At 41.7% G+C, this 20,208-nt stretch overlaps 1 protein-coding gene across 1 annotated transcript; it reads right to left on the reverse strand.

Annotated features, from left to right (window-relative positions):
* Positions 1-324: 324 nt before the first annotated feature.
* On the reverse strand, positions 325-19,928 carry LOC117507692 (acidic mammalian chitinase-like). The gene is made up of 8 exons (XM_034167506.1): positions 19,855-19,928; positions 19,561-19,711; positions 15,217-15,338; positions 14,110-14,233; positions 13,188-13,370; positions 12,532-12,648; positions 1,851-1,977; positions 325-705 (listed from the first exon to the last, which is right to left on the reverse strand). The coding sequence occupies exons 2-8, from the start codon at positions 19,699-19,701 to the stop codon at positions 497-499; spliced, it is 1,023 nt and encodes a 340-aa protein (XP_034023397.1). The 5' UTR covers positions 19,702-19,711; positions 19,855-19,928; the 3' UTR covers positions 325-496.
* Between the last annotated feature and the right edge of the window lie 280 nt (positions 19,929-20,208).

The following is a 20,208-nucleotide window of genomic DNA, read 5'->3' on the forward strand; positions in this document are numbered from 1 at the left end:
TTAGGGTTGACGGTGACTTTGTCCTGATTTATCTCATGTTCCAGCTGTGGTACAGTGTGGACTTTCTAATCCAGTGATTCTCAAACCCGGTCCTCACGTACCTCCTGACCTACACATTTTCCATCTCCCCCTGCTCTGCCACAAGCTGGAAAATGTGTCGGTCAGGCGGCACCTGAGCATCATGTTTGAGAACCGTGGGATGCCATCTCACTGTTGGTGTTGCATCATTGGCAGCATGAATGTTTTGTCCAGAGGCTGTGCTACACCCATGTCTGTCCAGTTTATGGTTGTCACCAGTTTAATAAAATCATCAACAAGGAGTCATTTTTGAAGTGAACTCAGCCTTTTATTTGCATCACAACTTTACAGAAGAAATCCATTAATTACTGAGTCTGTAATACGTCAAAACAGACGACTTGTTTGCTGGTGTAAATGTTTCACGTAGGTTGACACGTTGATTATGAAACAAAGCGAGCCGGCTGACGGTCTTTGTGGCTCAGGGCCAGTTACAACACTTGCAGCTGTCCCAGAAGATGAGTCCGGGCTGGCAGCGGTGCAAATAAGTGATTCCTTGGAAACACTGAAAATAAGTGTTTCTGTCAGCCACATTCTCATAAAGGCCATCAGGACGACCCTTGCAGAACTCCAGAATGGGGTCCCTGGTGGTGGTGGGAGCCGGTGTGGTGGTGGGTGGATTGGGAAGGCCTGTGGAGTCAGAAAGAAAGAAATAACTATGAACAGGCGCAGCAGACTAAATTCAGTGGGCTCAAACATTCCTGACGTCGCTGTGATGTCACACTAACATCATAGTGATGTCACTACGGCATCAACACTGACATCACTAAAGCGTCAGCACTGACATCACTATGACGTCACACTGACGTCACTCTGACATCGCACTGAGGTCACACTGACGTCACACTGAGGTCACTCTGACGTCGCACTGAGGTCACTCTGACATCGCACTGAGGTCACTGACGTCACTCTGACGTCACTCTGACGTCACTCTGACGTCACTCTGGCGTCGCACTGAGGTCACTCTGGCGTCGCACTGAGGTCACTCTGGCATCGCACTGAGGTCACTCTGACATCGCACTGAGGTCACACTGAGGTCACGCTGATATCTGACGTCGCACTGAGGTCACTGACGTTGCACTGACGTCGCACTGAGGTCGCACTGAGGTCACTCTGGCATTGCACTGAGGTCACTCTGACATCTGACATCACACTGAGGTCACTCTGACATCGCACTGAGATCACTCTGACGTCACTCTGACATCGCACTGAGGTCACACTGACATCTGACGTCGCACTGAGGTAACTGACGTTGCACTGAGGTCGCACTGAGGTCACTCTGACATCACACTGAGGTCACTCTGACATCTGACATCACACTGAGGTCACTCTGACATCGCACTGAGATCACTCTGACGTCACTCTGACATTGCACTGAGATCACTCTGACGTCACTCTGACATCGCACTGAGGTCACGCTGACATCTGACGTCGCACTGACATCGCACTGAGGTCACGCTGACATCTGACGTCGCACTGACATCGCACTGAGGTCACGCTGACATCTGACGTCGCACTGACATCGCACTGAGGTCACGCTGACATCTGACGTCGCACTGACATCGCACTGAGGTCACTCTGACATCGCACTGAGGTCACACTGAGGTCACGCTGACATCTGATGTTGCACTGAGGTCGCACTGAGGTCATTCTGACGTCGCACTGAGGTCACACTGAGGTCACTCTGATGTCGCAGTGAGGTCAAACTGACAAAACAATGAGCTGCTGTGTCTCTGGCAGTCTGCATCGATGGTGAGGTTCCTTGGTATTCTTACCCATGGACATTCTGAGGTGCCTGATGAGAGGATAGGTTCCCTGTGAGCAAAAGTGTCCACTAAAGTCATCATAGTCCATTGTCCACACGTGAGCACCGCCCAGGTTGAACTCAGTCATCCGCTGAACCTACAGGACCATCATAGACATCATCAGAACAAGCAGCACCACAGTTCAGTTTGTTGATCAGGAGGTAGTGGTTTCTTCAGAGACTGCATCCTGGCAGTGAACGTCGCCGGTCACTTCATGCTGCGCTTTCGTTACCAACAGATGCATTCAGAACGAAGACAAAATATCTTTCGTCACTTTGATAGGCTCAGATTAATATGCATATGTCACGGACATGAACGACCGAAGCCCGTCAGCATCTCACCATATCATTTAGGTCCTTCAGACTTTATTTTGAGTAAATGCTTCAGGGAAGCATTAGCATGGCAAAAACCTTTCAGCTTCAGACCCCCAGCATTTTCCTTATTTTGGCTTTCAGCTTCTAGAGGGGCTCTGCCCCCCATACTCTCCACCTTTTTAAGCATTTTTCTTTTTTGCATTTCAGCTGACCCCTCTAATTACAGCCCTCTTAACCCACTGCCACTTTAAGCATTTTTTTTTAATGTAGCTAGTTGACAGTAGGGCTGTACAATATGGACAAATTATCATATCTCAATATTGTCATGTAAATGTCACTTATATACATGCTGTCCATATTCTTGAGCCGCTTGGGAGGGTAGGGAGAGTTCCCATAGGATAAAAAAGCTTTTCACCCGACCACCCCTGGTTCTCAAGACCAGACACCTAAGTGGAAATACTCTCTCTTCTTTAAAGATATTTATGTGTATCTTAGTAAACACTAGTAGAGTTCCACCTTAGATTTGGAATGTATAATATAAGATATAACTTACTGAATGTTCATATCAATATGATATGACTATGATTTGACACAAAGTGCAGCAACAGTGAAAATTAAACCTTCTTAAAAAAAAAACAGTAATAACACCACACTCATTTTGCACTCATCATAAGGTTAGGATACTGTGCCCTCCAAGAGTATTGGAACACTTGGAATTTCACACATTTTAACTTGTTTATGCCATTTTAAATACAAGAAAAACAACAAAAGAATTAAAATTTCTAAAATTATCTTCCTCAAACTGAAAGCAAATTTCTAAAACTTGATAAAACCTGTAAATAATAATCAGTTTTATTGCCCGTTTTCTTTAGACAAGTCAGGGGATGAAACATGAACATTTCCAAGTCACTGAATATGTCTTGGACTTTATTTACATCAATTATGAAGAAATACAAAAGTTTTTCACCAAAACATCAAATCTAGTCTTTCATCTCAAATGTAGTTTCTGTCAAATTGTAGCTGAACTTTCAGGTCTTCTTTTGAAGAAAATCCTCCTCTACACCACTTCATCAGGAAGCTGGAGTTTAGCTTTTTAATTCATGTATATCAAGTTGGAGAGATTTGCTTTCAGTTTGAGTTAAGGAAGGTACCTTTAGAAAAAAAAAAAAATGTATTTGAAATGGAATCAACAAATTAAAATGTGTGAAATACCAAGTGTTCCAATACTTTTGAGGGCAACTGAGAAACAGTGAGGAGCAGCATCTTACATCTCATATATAGTGCAGCAGATAAGAGAATATTTAGAGTGGAATCCTGCAAATGGTGATACAAACATCAAATTCAGCACAAATAATCCTTAGAAATGAACTCTTTAAATAAAACTGATTGGCCACTTGGATTTTCAATAGGCAGCCAGGTAGGGGTCAACTGAAGAATTACACAGGGGTCTAAATTAAAAGATGCTCCAATCATATAGAAAACTACACCATATTATTTGCCTGATCATAAAGATTCCACAAAGGTATAGTTTGGACAATCTGTGACTGAATGTTATGAAGTAAAAGCACCAAGAATGGTGACAAAGGTCAGTTTCAGTTTGTACAGGAGTCAAAAATTAAAGTTGTTCCATTAATTTTGCTCCAGCTGTATTTGTGCTGAATTTGATGCTTGTATCACCATTTGAAGGATTGTTTCAGTTATCTGCTGCACTGATAAGACAACAGAACCAGCTGCTGTCTGTTAGTTTAAACATGTGTATATAAGACAACCTGAATTAAAGGAGAAATGCTGCTTTTAACAACCTGGACCTCATTTCTGATATAAAATACAGTTGTTTACTCACCAATATAAGTTTGGTGTGATTAGAAGTCCACAGTTCAAATGATGTGTTCATTTCAAATCTGAAGGAAACATTTTTCTTCTTCTACTAAGGTGGATTAGAACGTTTTGTGGTACACAGCACCAACTACTGGACAGGAGGAACCTAGCAGTCAACGTGACTCACTGATTTCAAAATGCAGCTCTTTCAACCATTTCAGGGGAGTCCAGTGAAACCCCGGCCTCCGCTCTAGCTCCACCCATGCCAGGAAGTGTTTAACATTTCCTGTTTCACTGTGACTGAGAATTCAGCACTTCTTTTTTGAGTGTGAGCTTGCCACTGAGTTCCCGCGAGATTGCATGGGATCTCGTCTGTCAATCCAGGAAGTGTTTGACATTTGAACATTTCCTGTTTTACTGTGGGTTTGAATTTTGGCACTTCCTGTTTAGGATGCCCTGTACCATGAGTGAGCACCAAGAGCAAGGTCTTGAGCCTTTGGGAAAGGTACTTAATCCCCCAGTTGTTCCCTGTGTGCAGTTGACCCTGATATCGGTGTGTGACAGAAAACTACACAATCATTTCTTGCAAGTTCAAGTCAAATCTTTAAATTATGTCCACCTTTGGGGGTCTGGAGGCGGCACCCCCGATCCCCCCCCAAGTTACCTTTTGTAAAAATTGAAGTGAAATGGTGCAATCTGACATGTTATTTGTACCATTTTTTGTGACTATATGATCAATTTTTATATCAGTATTTGTCATAAACATACTTGTTTGTTGAACCCGAACATGACCAGCAGAACTGCAACATCATCATTATCATCAACATCACCGTCAACTTTGTCATGGGTGGAGGGTGGTTGAAGACCCCAAAGCAGAGATAAGATGGGTTATTACCAGAGCCAGGGACAGTGCAAGCACCAAATACTGTTCTCGAGTCTCAAACCTCAAGTCCAAGTCAAGTCTCAAGTCTTTGAGGTTGAGTCGCAAGTCAAGTCTGAAGTCAGTGTGCGAGTTAAGTGCAAGTCAAGTTCCAGTATCAAAATCAAGTCCCCTTATCTGTTGTGTGACTGGGAGAATGTGAGGCATCATTGTAAAGTGGTTTGAGCTTCTGATTCAGATGGGAAAGTGCTGAATAAAGGCAGTCCATTTATTATTGATAGTAAGTCCCTTTGGCATCTCCCTTGTTTTTTCATTCAGGGTCACCACAGCAGATCCGAGGTGGATTGACAAGCCACAAGCTTTACACTGGATGTCCTTACTGACATAAACCCATATTGTACAATGGGCTAGGCTGGGCTTGAAGTAAGAACCTTGCACACTGGAAACAGTCACATTTAACCACTTGGCCACCACCCCTGATCAATTACCTTATACACAGGGGTCAAAATATAAAAACACTATAGAAAAGTAAAACCACATTTTTTGTGTGATCATAAAGATTCCAAAAAGGTATAATTTGGACTATCTATAATTAAATGTTCTGGAGATATGGGGTGTAGTGCCATGGCCTTCATTCACCCTTATTAATCCTGTGTCAACCACAACAAAAAACCCACCGGAGACAGACTGCGTTTCCACCCCCAGTGAGAAATTCCTAAGTTATCTGGAGATCTTCAGATAAGTTTTGGAGACGTTCCCCGATGGTCCAACACCGCTTCGCAAAGGAAAAACAAAGCTGTAATTCAAAGTGCTTCAAAGGGAAGCCCTTGCCTCTTCTTGGTTAAACTCCGGTCACTATGAATTACATGCCATTATAATGGCTTCACGTCAGAATCTGAGCTTCTCCAGGCCAGGAGAACCCAAACTTTTATGATCAAGCGAAGACAGAACCTCTCGTCATCCGGGGGGGGGGGGGGGGGGGGGGGGGGCTTCCTCGGTGATAACATGTGGTCATAAACTTTGTCCTGACAATCAGCTTTTTTCTTGAGGTTTAAAGCAAACGAAAAGACCATTGGTTTGAAATAAAATTTAGATCAGTAGTTCAGTCATTTATCTAAAGACTTGTTAGTTTGCATTGATCATTCAAACAAAATGCTTTGCATGTAGTCATTCCATTTATTGATGTGTTCTTGCCACTGATGTTGTTTAAGTGTGATTCTGCCTCCATCGTCAAATGTTGATGAAGTATTCTGTTTTAACCCAGAGAATGTGCTTAAGTGAGGATGAATGATGTGTCCATTTGAGTGTCTTAGAACAATTAGTATTTCAAATTAATTAATGTGTTTAAATAGTTGAATCATTTGAGTCTGGTCTGAGGACATGAAGTTTCTGTGAGATTACGCACATCCTAAATGGGCGGAGTTTGGTGACGTCAGTCCCCCTTTATGAAGTTAGCACAGAGCCTCACTCGGCCCTTCTTCTGCCCACTTCTACCTTCTTCTCTTTTTGCTTTCTTCTTTGTAAACAATTTTTATTTTTGGGCTGAAGAATGGATTGTTTTATTTGAATGTGTTTTAAGATGTGCATTAACCATTTCTGCTTCTTTCTCTATTCAGAATCAGCTTACTGTTATATTCTTTGTTGATTTAAGAATGTATTGTTTTATTTGAATGTGTTCAAATGTTTCAAAGTGACCATTTACATTTTAATAGAGCTTCTTGCTGTAGAAAGATACATTATTCATATGAGCATGATGATTAACAAATTAGTCCGCATTAAACATGTAATCAATAGCTAAGGTTAATCGTGCGATATCCAAATGTTTAAATACTTTTTGAGTTATATGTTTGAATGCTGTGGAATTGTGTCAACCAAAATAAAGGTATGTTGTGTTTATGATTATATTTGCTTTTGTTCTAAGATTTGCTTTTGCTCAAATATTTTAGTTTCTTAGCAAGCTGTTATGAAGATATGTTACTTATTTAATCATTTTCAAAAGTGCTGTAAATGTGATGTGTCCCTGAAGATATATTGGGAAATATGTTCATATGTGTGTGCAACATATGTTCCATATGTTGCACACACATATGGAACAAGATGTCAGTGCTGACCACAAACCGTCAGAGAAGGAGACTAAACTTGATACACAGGTATGATTAGACCTGTTTGTCAGAAGGTTCTGCAATTTTGAAATGTGCAAACATACTTATGGTATAACCACATGATGTGACTTGCTGATAGTTCTACAGTTGGCAGTTTTTGCCCAAAACAATTTCTTAACAGTTCATGAACAGGTGTCACTTTAGGAGAAAAGAGGAAGAAAGAAGACTGCACAGCACATGTGGGCAGGACCATGTCACAAAGTAGAGGGATCAAGACCACTCAGATGAAGAACAACGCCCAAGATTAGCATAAAAACATTGTATCAGCATAGGGTATAAATACAAAGCCAGCCCACTGTTCGGGGTTCCTCTTTGCTGTCAGCTTGCAGGAAGCTTGCAGCTCCTGGGACCCTCAGAACCTCTGGGTATGGTTTTGTTTATCTCACTCATTCTGTAAAACTTGCATTCTGTCAAATTCTGTGACATTTAAATTCCGTTTAATAAATCTCTGGGTGGTGGTCTAGCCCTCAGAGTAATTGTGTCCAAATTTAAATAGCTGGTGAAAACCTTCTAAATCAATGGACGCCCGGGATAAGAAACACAGGGGAGAGCGAGGTCACTGGAGACTACTAAATTATCCCAAGAGGGCCCAGGCCCCATTGCTAAGCTAAGCTAAGCTACCACGTGGCATTCATTCATTCTTTCCTTTTGACAAAGTTTTAACCTGACGCTTTAAGGTGCGTCAAGTCTTTTTGAATTCTTAAGAGAACTTCCGAGCTGAGCTTTTCAAATTAAGAGCGAATTTACAGAAAAGCGACTCTTCCTTTTCAAAATAATCCTTCAACACTCTTAAAGTTTTACTTTTCCTAAATTCACAAAGACTTTAATTTGGCTCTAACAATTTTTAAAGCTACCAGACCCCATTTTCAACAAACACCTTGTACTTCTGGGTTCCTGCAAGCTGACAATGGAGCTGATTTCAAGCCTGACTGGAAGCAGCCAACCGTCGGCAAAGCCAGCTGATACAAGCCCTGGGATCACTCGGGGACACCTCTGGTTAACCCCTCCGACCCAGGTGAGCTCACGCTGCCCAGAGCACGGATATCCACGACGGACGGATCGGACCGTCCAAAAACTCTTCAACAGCAGCTAAGTGACCCAGTCGACGGTTCCACAAAAAGGGTTTGTTGTCTATGGATACAGAGTGGCTAATTTTAATCCTTTGGCTCCCTTTTTAAACATATATATGCTGGTTTAATATTTTTCTTAATAATTGGCTTCAAAATTCATCCCTAAATTCCAATCAGATTCATTTACTTAAAGTTTTAAGCTTTATCTCTATTTCTTCCAACGTCTCATGAGTGAGTAAGAAAATTGTTTCCATGAATGAACTTATTCTCGATCACTGTCCATAAAATGCCAGTAAAATGTCTTGTATAAATTGTAAATATTTTCTGCTGTGGCTTATTTTGTGCTCAGAAGGAAACTCTTGGTCAACCATATCGTGAGAATTCAGACTTCAGATCAGAGATTGATTAAATTAAGTCGGGATGGATTAATTCATTTGAGACTGATGAATTAATGTTTAAATTATAGTACCTATGCTATAAAAATAATAATAGGTGGTGCCCCCAATTACTGATTAAATAATAAGTATTAAACCCTAAATTAATTATTTTGGTGACCCGTTATATTGGGCCTGGTCCAATCTAATTCAATTTGTGAGTTTAATTACTTATTCACTATAAATTGCTACATTCCTCTGGTTCCCCGGTGTGAGCCGATCACGTTTTATTCCAAAAATAAATGCTACATTTTTGGTGCCTGTGTGTGGAGGCTTTATTATTAAAACTGTTACACATCTATTGATGCTCCCGTGTGGAGGCATAAAGATTTAAACAAAAACATTACAGGGGTAAAAACAGCAAAAATGGTGACAAAGTGGAGGTAATGGTCTAGTGGTTAAGCAGTGGGCTTGAGACCAGAGGATCCTCAGTTCACTAAGGGCCCTTGGGCAAGGTCCTTAATCCCCAATTTGCTCCCGGTGTGTAATGAGCACCCTGTCATGTGTGTGTTCACAGATCAGTGAATGTGAGGCATTATTATAAAGTACTTTGATGGAAAAGCATTATATGCAGTCCATTTACCATACAGAAGGTCAATTTCAGTCTAGGACAAAGGTTAAAGTTGCTACACTCACTCATCTTCAACCGCTTATCCGGGCTGGGTTATGGGGTCAACAGCTCCTGTGGAGATACAGTGGGGAAAATAAGTATTTGACCCCCTGTCAGTTTTGCAGGTTTTCCCACCTACAAAGAATGTAGAGGTCTGTACTTTTTATCGTAGGTTCACTTCAACTGTGAGAGACAGAATCTAAAAAAAAAAAAAAAAAAAAAAAAAATCAGGAAATCAGTGTATGATTTTTAATAATTTATTTGTATGTTACTGCTGCAAATAAGTATTTGAACACCTACCAACCAGCAAGAATTCTGGCTCTCACAGACCTGTTAATTTTTCTTTAAGAAGCCCTCTTATTCTGCACTCTTTACCTGTATTAATTGCACCTGTTTGAACTTGTTACCTGTATAAAAGACACCTGTTCACACACTCAATCAATCACACTCCAACCTGTCCACCATAGTCAAGACCAAAGAGCTGTCTAAGGACACCAGGGACAAAACTGTAGACCTACACAAGGCTGGGATGGACTACAGGACAACAGGCAAGCAGCTTGGTAGAAGACAACAACTGTTATGATTATTTATTATAAAGTGGAAGAAACACAAGATGACTGTCAATCTCCCTCAGTCTGGGATTCCATGCAAGATCTCACTTTGTGGGGTAAGGATGATTCTGAGAAAGCTCAGAACTACACAGAAGGACCTGGTCAATGACCTGAAGAGAGCTGGGACCACAGTCATAAAGATTACATTAGTAACACATGATGCTGTCATGGTTTAAAATCCTGCAGGGCAGCAAGGTCCCCCTGCTCAAGCCAGCACATGTCCAGGCCCGTTTGAAATTCACCAGTGACCATCTGGATGATCCAGAGGAGGCATGGGAGAAGGTCATGTGGTCAGATGAGACCAGAATAGAGCTTTTTGGAATCAACTCCACTTCCCATGTTTAGAGGATGAGAACAACCCCAAGAAAACCATCCCAACCGTGAAGCATGGGGGTGGAAACATCATACTCTGGCGGTGCTCTTCTACAAAGGGGACAGGGCGACTGCACCGTATTGAAGGGAGGATGGATGGGGTCATGTATTGCAAGATTTTGTCAAACAACCTCCTTCCCTCAGTAAGAGCATTGAAGATGGGTCATGGCTGGGTCTTCAGCATGACAATGACCCCAAACACACAGCCAGGGCAACTAAGGAGGGGCTCCGTAAGAAGCATTTCAAGGTCCTGGAGTGGCCTGGCCAGTCTCCAGACCTGAACTCAATAGAAAATCTTTGGAGGGAGCTGAAACTCCAAACCTGAAAGATTTGAAGAAGATCTGTATGGAGGAATGGACCAAAATCTTTGGTGTACTGTGTGAAACTCTGTTTTTCTCTTCCCTGGTGTCCTTAGACAGCTCTTTGGTCTTGACTATGGTGGACAGGTTGGAGTGTGATTGATTGAGTATGTGAACAGGTGTCTTTTATACAGGTAACAAGTTCAAACAGGTGCAATTAATACAGGTAAAGAGTGCAGAATAAGAGAGCTTCTTAAAGAAAAATTAACAGGTCTGTGTGAGCCAGAATTCTTGCTGGTTGGCAGAGGGTCAAATACTTATTTTATGCAATAAATTGCAAATTAATTATTTAAAAATCATTCAATGTGATTTTCTGGATTTTTTTAGATTCTGTCTCCCACAGTTGAAGTGTACCTACGATAAAAAATGACAGACCTCTCCATTCTTTGTAGGTGGGAAAAGTGCAAAACTGACAGGGGGTCAAATACTTATTTTCCCCACTGTATACTCTCTCCACCTAGTCTTGGGTCTCCCCCGGGGTCTCCTCCCAGATGGACATGCCTGGTTTGGTCATCCTTACCAGATGCCCAAACCACCTCAGCTGGCTCCTTTCAATGCAAAGGAGTAGCGGCTCTACTCCAAGCTGACTGACTGAACTTCTCACCTCTTATCTAAGGGAGACACCAGCCACCCTCCTAAAGAAGCCCATTTCGGCCACTTGTACCTACCAATCTTTCGGTCATGATCCAACCCTCATCACCATAGGTGAGAGTAGGAACAAAGATTGACCAGTAGATCGAGATCTTCACCTTTTGGCTCAGCTCCCTTTTCGTCACAACAGTACAGTAGAGTGAATGCAATACTGCCCCTGCTGCACTGATTCTCCAGCCAATCTCACACTCCATTGTCCCCTCACTCGTGAACAAAACCCTGAGGTACTTGAACTCCTTCACTTGGGGCAAGACCTCATTCCTTACCTGGAGTAGACAATCCATGGGTTTCCTGCTGATAACCATGACCTCAGATTTAGAGGTGTTGATCCTCATCCCAGCAGCTTCACACTCAGCTGCGAACCGATCCAGTGAGTGTTGGAGGCCACAGGTCAATGAAGCCAACAGGACCACATCATCTGCAAAAAGCAGTGATGAGACCCTGAGCCCACCAAACTGAAGATCCTCCTCCATCCAACTATGCGTCGATATCCTGTCCATGAATATCAAAAACAGAAACGAGTCCGACTTACTGCAGAGAACCCGAACACAGCTCTCGTTTTGTCAGTACAGAGATTGGATGGCCCTGAGAAGGGACCCCCTCACTCCATACTCCCACAGCACCTCCCACAGTATCTCCCGGGGTACCCGATCATAGACCTTCTCCAAGTCCACAAAACACATGTAGACTGGATGGGCATACTCCCAGGCACCCCTCCAGGATCCTTGTGAGAGCGAAGAGCTGGTCGGTTGTTCCATGACCAGAACGGAACCTGCATCATTCCTCTTCAATCAGAGGTTCGACTATCGGCCAAACCCTCCTTTCCAGCACCCTGGAGTAGACTTTACCAGGGCGGCTGAGTCGTCTGATGCCCCTGTAGTTGACACACACTCTCTGGTCCCCATTTTTAAATATGAGAACCACTACCCCAGTTTGCCACTCCTTAGGCACTGTCCCAGACCTCAACAAAATGTTGAAGAGATGTCTCATCCAAGACAGTCCCTCCACACCCAGAGCCTTCAGCATTTCTGGATGGATCTCATCAAACCCCAATGCTCCAATTGCTCCAATTTTGGTTAAAAAGTGATGAAACCTATGGATTGAGTTAATTAATAAATGGAACAGTTCTGACCGTGTTCAATGCTTGGTTCCAAAATTAAGGTCAGCATCCACTGGATTCTATGACATGCGCCATGTATTACCCCTTAACGTGATAGCAAACCCTAACAAGTGGTCCAAACTATTCCCTTCTTCAAAGCCTATTTGTTTTACTGAGCCTAAACAGCCGCGCCTGTTGCAAACTGGAATTGAAGTCATGCCTCCGTCATGGGGGAAAGTGGTATGGAGGTACTGATGTAGGTTCTGGATACCTTGGCAGAGAAGCTGCGCTTGTCGTCGTAGCCCACCCAGAGATAGCTGTAAGTGGCGTAAGGAACTTCCTGCTCCTCGATCCACACAACGGAGGCACTGGAAAGGAAGAGGCAGACCTGACAAGACACAGGGTTCACACCAGGTCAGGTGTTAATGTGTAGACTTTTACTTTTTACATTTGCATTTAAATCCGACGTTTAAACTTCAATACAATCAAAAAGAAGGAAGTTCTTATACTCGGCCAATTAGTATCTCGGGCCACATTTCTAAAAAAAAAAAAAAAACAATTTAAACCAAAAAGAAAAGAAACTGAACTAGATTAGAGCAACATGTTTTAAGATTGTACAAACTTTAACCTCACACATGGTGAGAGTTTGAACAAAATCTCTTCAAGAAAATAACAGCAGTTCCACGACAGTCGGGCCTGATACCCAGACCTGGCCACAGACCGTGTCCACACACTGAATGTGGTTTCCATTGGCACCGGCCATGGCACCGGTCAGCAACCACATACAGCTCGTGTTTCACCCAATCAGCTCAGTGGGTCATGTCAACACAAAGTACATGTTGGCTACCAACGTCACCTCCTGAGGTGGCCATGTCCGCAAGTGACCCACGCTGGTCAACCCCGACCGAGGTCATGTACGTGTTGTACCTCATAATAGGCCCAGAATCCAGCGGTCTGGGTGTAGGGTCCAGCATCACCGGCGCCGTTAGCTGGTGCTCCCAGACCATTATCTGTGGAGCTGAGCCTGAAGGTCCGTCCAAAGTTCGGGAAACCCATCAACAGCTTTTGTGCTGGTGCCCCCTGGCTCAGCCAGAAGGAAATCGAAGCATTCTAGAAAAATGGAAAATGTAGAGTTACATAGTACAAATATCGATTTACATGATGTTAACATCGAACCTGAAGACATTGTGGAAGTGAGGAGTTCCACATAACTCCAGACCAGCAGCAACATGTGGCTTTACATCACGGTTTCAATTAGTCCTGTCTTTGGAATAAAAGTCATTTATAGTCAAAACGTAATGCTGATGTTTGACACTTCTGTTTTCAGAAAATAGTTTTAATCCATAAACTGGTCAAATGATGGAATATGTGCAAAATTACACATTTATACATTTTAATATTATACAAAGCACACAATAAATGATATCGTTATTATATATTAAACTCGCTGATTTACCCGTTCTTCGCACACACAGGAAAGAATAATTTGTCACTGTATATATCATGTCACTTTAGTTAAGAAGAAGAATAAGAAAGAACTTTATTAATCCCAAAGGAAATTATTTAAGGTGTAGTAAGTTACCTACGATACCTACGATAAAACCTCTCCTTTCTTTGGAGGTGAGAAAAATGGACAGTGGATCAAATACTTTTTTGCCTCACTGTGTAGTGTGTCCTGGTTTTGTGTACTTGGGTTAAATTTGCTTCTGCCACCTGCAGAAATATGCAAGCAGTTCTGCTGTGTGTGTGTGTGTGTGTGTGTGTGTGTGTGTGTGTGTGTGTGTGTGTGTGTGTGTGTGTGTGTGTGTGTGTGTGTGTGTGTGTGTGTGTGTGTGTGTGTGTCTCTCACAACGTTGTGGTAGAGTAAGTTGCCGGTGTCCTTGGAGCTGCTGTATAGCGGGCTGTTGTGTCCGGTGACGGGATCCCAGTGTCCGTGGAAGTCAAAGGTAACGACATTGAAGAAGTCTAAGTGACTGTTGGAAAGACGACAGCGTGACATCAGCAAACGCCTTTAGTGACACACACAACACTGCACGGGGTCCTGAACACCGCGGCTGGAGTCGGTTCCGTTTATATACACAGCGCCAAATCACAACATAAGTGGCTCCAAGGCTGCACACAGAGGTAAGGATGACCCGAAGCCTCACCTCCTGAACAGGAAAAACTCACTCAGGTGTTCTGACAAGAGGTGGAAACCTGGAGCAGACCGGACTCAGCAGGGTGACCATCTGCTCTGGTCAAACTACCAACAACAAAATAAAAAACAAAATGAAGCACAACAAAGAAATGATCAACATTCAGAGACAGACAACAACACAAGTGACACTTCTGAAGAATGTCCCAGAGGTTGTTGTTTGTCTTTGAGCTGCGGCTGTTTGTTCAGGGTCAGTCCAGCAGATCCACTTTTGGATTTGGCACAGTTTTTACTCCACACAGCCTTTCTCCAGTTTGACTGGGACAAACATCCAAGTACAAACCAGAACCTGCTCTGCTCAGCTTCTGACACCTGACGGGATCAGGCTCATACAGAGCACTCTGACAGCATGTCCTGCTGCTGGCCACAACACCACAGAACTGCCCTGGGCCCTGGATGGCAACCACCCAGGCAGACAACCAGCCAATGTCCTGTTGGTAACGTTAAACAATAAAACCAACACAACAAACAAAAAGCTAAACTGTTGGAGGATTAGAAAGGTCCAAGGCCAGACCGTCTCTGGAACAAATGTTTCTCTTCTAAATAGTGGAGCATCTTGTGGACTTCAGAATCCATCATCACCTCCCATGATGCACCTGGCTGCTCAAAATACAAAAGTTTTAGAAATGTAAAAGTGGATCCTGGTCACAGGTCCAGATATGGGGACAAACGCCACCCACCTGTGTGACCAAGTGTAAGACGAAGCTCTGAAGCTCAAACCCACACCTGGTGGGCCTCAAGGCAAAGGGGAACTGTACTTACGCTCCAATACCAGGTGCATCGTAGCTCAAGATCCTGCTCATCAGACCGGGGACGTTGGCTGAAAGCAGCAGCTGGGTCTTCCTGGTGTCTTTGGCCTCGTTAATAAAGGCCTGGTCCAGCTCCTGCAACAGGAACAAACCAGAACAGGTCAGAACAGCGCCACCTGCAGCTGCTTTTTTAGAGCTCCACTGATATGGAGAGAGTGATAATATCTGCTGATACATGCAGAAAAAATGACAGTGATTCCTGACATTTCATTATGACAAAAAAATATAACTGAGGTTTGATGTTTAAATGTGAAAGTCATGATAAATAACTATAACCAACAACCAACTAAAGTTCATCACGCTGCCTTCACTCAGACTGGCAGTTGCTGTGTCATTCAGCATTTGCATAAAATAGACTATCAATTTTGGCCCTGCCCAGATGGCGGTGCAACGCCCACTCATCTGTTGTTGCTATGAAACCCCCACTTCAACTAAAAATGACTGGCAGCTGATCGTTTTGCCTCTGTCTCGTGTAGCTCTTGTGACCAAGGGGTGATGGGGTCCCTGACATGCTTGATAACATTGTAAACAATGATGTAAGTATGACATCTGCTGGACAAACATCATAATGACACCATTTCCAACAGCCAAAATATTTTTCTGTGTTGTTTATTCAATAAATAAAAGTTTTTATGTCATATTATCGGCCAACCGGTATACAGGTTGGTTCATTTTTAAATAGTTAACTTTTGTTGGCAGGAAGCTGAGACGTGTTGCTGTAATGGATGTCACTGAGCAGGAAGCAAAAATGTATTATTATTATTATTGTTGTTGTTGTATGTTATATTGTATGTTTGTTATGGTTTTAAACCCCAGGAACTGAGTTGGACCTCAAAATGCAGTGTAGCTGAGACACGAGAGGTAAGTGAAAAACAAAGACTTTATTCTTCTCCAAATGAGGTGACAAACAGAGGCTCCAAAATCACAGCACCAAAAATAAATGTCTTCAAAGACAAAAACTAAAAAACGTCCAAGTGACCAAAAACAAAATTAGACAGAGTGCAAAAAGTCCATAACATAAAACTACTGTCCAAAAGAGACAGCAAGGACACTTACAAACAGTTGGAGACGAGGTGACTATCAAACGTGACCTTCACAGAAACAAACAGCCCACAATGAGAGAGAACAAACAAATGTGATTAAATACATTTGATCAGGTGTGAAGAATCAGTAAGAACCAAAGCATGTGAGGATCAGAGGAAACACAGAAAATAAACCCAGGCTCACAGTAGTCTCAAAAGACAAGAAAACAACTGATCACTACAGAAAATAAACCCAGGTCATGAAACAACAACCTAAAAATGAAGTGCCATTCCCGAAGAGCACACGTGGGAACATTATTGGCAGAAAACATCAGAAGAAAAAACTACTTCAACTAATTCAGATATGAAAATAACAAGAAATACCAAGAACGTGAGGAAATAAAAACAGAAGAAAACATAAGTGTGCGAGGAGGCGGGACCCTCACAGCAGACAGCTGACAAAACGCTGCACTCCGATACCAAGTGTGACCAAGACAACATTCAGGCGCAGCTGTAACAGACAGCCAGCAGAAAAGTGCTTCAGAAAAATGATTTTCAGCATTTTTTGTTACAAGCAGGCATCTATGCTAGATCAAGTCCTTATATAGTAAGGTTTCACATCAGAGGCGATGCCAAAAGTAAAAATTTTTTTTTTGGCCATTTTTGGGCCAAAACCCCCCATTTTTGGGTCAAAATTCAAAAATGGTCCAATCCTTTTGATATGCATATCAAATTACTCATCTTGACGAGTAGAGTTCAAAACTATATAGTTTGACCTATTTCTGACCTTACGTTAAGTCACAATGACCGAAAATGTGGAAAGGTCAACGCACTTTTCGTGAAGGGTCACATTCATAAAATCTGTTATGATGGTCCGATTTTGACAATTTTGGTGTCTAATTATATGTTTTCTTGCATGAGAAAACCAATAAGACAACTTTCATAGACCATTATGCCAGTCTTAGCTATGAAAATACAATTATGTCAGAAAATCCAAGTTCTGAAATGGGTATGTCCATAGACCCTAGAACTTTCTAGGGTCTATGATTATACATATTAACTGGCCTATTTTACCTCAAGCACCTTTATTGTAGATCACAAATACTTAATATTTATGTATATTTTGGTGAATATGAAGAAAACAAAATACAGAAAATAAAGACATTTTAGAGTATATGGTAATGGTCAATTTATCAGAATCATATTCGGGCTAAGTTGCTTTTGTAATGGCAAATAAAATTACAAAATTCACAGCTTATTTAACATTGATTTCAATTACGAGAAAATAAAGTGCATGAAAAAGCAATTTAAAATGTAAAACATGTTCCATGTGGCTTTCCATACAAGAAGCAGCATGATGCATGGGTGACAGGCTGGATGTAAACATTTGCATATGAAAAGAACTTTCTCCCATTGCTCAGAAGTTTGAGGAGATAAAAGTCAACTTTCTGTAGCTGCTGTTAGGTAAGTTTCACATATTTTGCTCATTTCCAGTAATATGTTGTTGCATATAGAAAAGTAAAGTGGAACTCAATAGGAAAATGTAGGTTATGTGGTATTTCAAGTCAAGGTTGCTCCAAGCACATGGTCATCTGGATAGCTTCAAGGTATATAATTGACAAGTATCACATTCCATAAGCTTACTGATTTACTTTTGTGCAGTCTATTTATAACTACGGTAATAATTGCAAACATTATATACTACAGAAATTGTATTTTAATACTATATTACCTACATCAATCCACAACTAAAAATTAAAATGGGGTATGTTGAATGCAAGACTGCAGCCTGTAAGTGCTTTAAAAGTGGTCAGTGTTGCAGTGTTGGGTGCCTGTGGGTGCCATGCAGAAGGCTGTTTAAACCCAGGTTGATTGCTTTAAGTAGTGAACACAACAAAACACTGAAAATGCAGTATTTTCAGTTTGGAATTTATATAGAATGTCCTTTGAATGCATTTATTTGTAATCTAATTTCAGAATTATGCAGTTTTGGATCTACATTTATTACAAGAGAAAAAAGGTACCTCTTGGAACTTACATTAACAACACAATGTATAGCTCATGGCTCTGATGCTTGAACTTGCAAATTATGATGTGTAAAGTTAACAATGAATCAGAAAATGTGATTCTAAGAAAATTGATATTTTTTGCCATAAGATGTCTTGTTTTGGTTGTTGTTTGTATCCTTTTTCTATTTACACCAAAATATACTTCAAATGATATCAAATCACATCAAATCATAGTTTTACCAAAATCATATTAATGTATGTTTTTCCATAACATGGGTGGTAATCAGTTTAATTTTTTATGGAATGCCCCTTTAAGGTAACTAAAATTTGTCAATTTGCTACTAATAACAAAAAAAATAAAATAAATAATGTCAGTGGGTGTATTGAACTTATTTTGAATGGTTCTGATACTTGAGGTATCAAGTGTATGTTGTGTAATGGAAACAATGAATCATAAAAAAATGATTTTAATAAATTAGCCATAGTGTACTCTAAAATGTCTCTGTCTTCTTTGCTTTTGTATTCTGATTTTCTTTATGTTCACAAAAAACATACTCATGCAATTTTTATATTTAATTAATGTGCTTGATGTAAAAGAGGCCAATTATGATCAATTTTGATGTCATAACCATTTTGAAGTTGGATGATGTTAATCAATAGACCCATCTTATCTGACATAATTGTATTTTCGTAGCTAAGACTGGCATAATGGTCTATGAAAGTTGTCTTATTGGTTTTCTTGTGCAAGAAAACATATAATTAGACACCAAAATTGTCATAATCAGACCATTTTTATTTTTGGCATCGCCCCTGATGTGAAATCTTACTATATAAGGACTTTTTTGAAGCACTTTTCTGTTGGCTCCTGATAAAAACCAGGAGCTAGAAGGAAAAGGGAAACACACACACACACACACACACACGCACACACACAATGGGAGGAAGAAGCACGTCCACACCAGACAAACATAAGTTGTGCAAACACACACCCTTTGAAGACCCATGCACGTGAGCGTGCATGGGTCACAACATGCACTGAGGGTGTCTTCCCAAAGGATCAATAAAATGATATCTAATCTATATTTGGCTCCATTACATTTGTGACACCATTGTTTGTGTGTGCAGCCAGTTTAGGATTGTGCTGTGTTTCAAGTTATCCTCCATCTTGAGCTGGAGGACCTTTTACAGATACAGTGATGCTCTTCAGAGAGCAAAAAGTGGTGGACATCTGCACCCTGCTGACATGAAGAAAAGCTCCACACTGACCTGGACCAGGGCGGTGAAGTGGTCTTTGTAGAAGGCGTTAGGAAGATGCCAGTCCAGGTTCAGCCCATCAAAGTTATGACTGCGCAGGTAACTGATGGCTGAGCTGATGAAAGCAGCCCGACTGGCGGGCGTCTGAATCATGGTGGGAAAACTGAGAAAACCACAAAGCGAGATCTCAAAACACTTTATCAGGAGGAAGAGCAGCGACTGAAGACCATCTGATCATCTATCAGCTGCGTTCTGTGGGATGTGTGGCGTTAAATGTCTGTCCTGAGGCGTGACGATCTGACTTACACGTTCTGTTTGTCTCCAACACTCAGCAGAGTCTTAAAATCTGGATTTCTGGAAGAGGACAAAGAGACACCACAGTGTCATTTCCTGTGTCACTAAAGCCCTTTTTACTTCGTCTCAGTATCAATACTGAGGTGCAGCGGCCGCAGGAACAACTGTTTCATTTCCTTTCATCAGGGTGGCAAAGTGGCTTAGTGTTTAGCACTGTGTCCTCACACCAAGAAGGCTGTGTGTGCGTGCGTGTGTGCGTGGGTGTGTGAGTACTCACATGCTCTTCAGATTGTTGAGTACTGTGTACTGCTCAATATCGTTCCACTCGGTGGAGGTGACCTGGTTGAAGATGTTGATGACGGCTAA

This window comes from Thalassophryne amazonica, chromosome 3 (genome assembly GCF_902500255.1).
Source record: "Thalassophryne amazonica chromosome 3, fThaAma1.1, whole genome shotgun sequence".
NCBI lineage: Eukaryota > Metazoa > Chordata > Actinopteri > Batrachoidiformes > Batrachoididae > Thalassophryne > Thalassophryne amazonica.

Coding starts and splice junctions, on each gene's coding strand:
- LOC117507692 (XM_034167506.1), bottom strand. CDS start 19,701: ATGATTCAGACGCCCGCCAGTCGGGCTGCTTTCATCAGCTCAGCCATC. Junction 13,371..14,109: donor ACTTACTCTACCACAACGTT/GTGAGAGACACA, acceptor CCATTTTTCTAG/AATGCTTCGATTTCCTTCTG. Junction 12,649..13,187: donor GATTCTGGGCCTATTATGAG/GTACAACACGTA, acceptor GTGTCTTGTCAG/GTCTGCCTCTTCCTTTCCAG.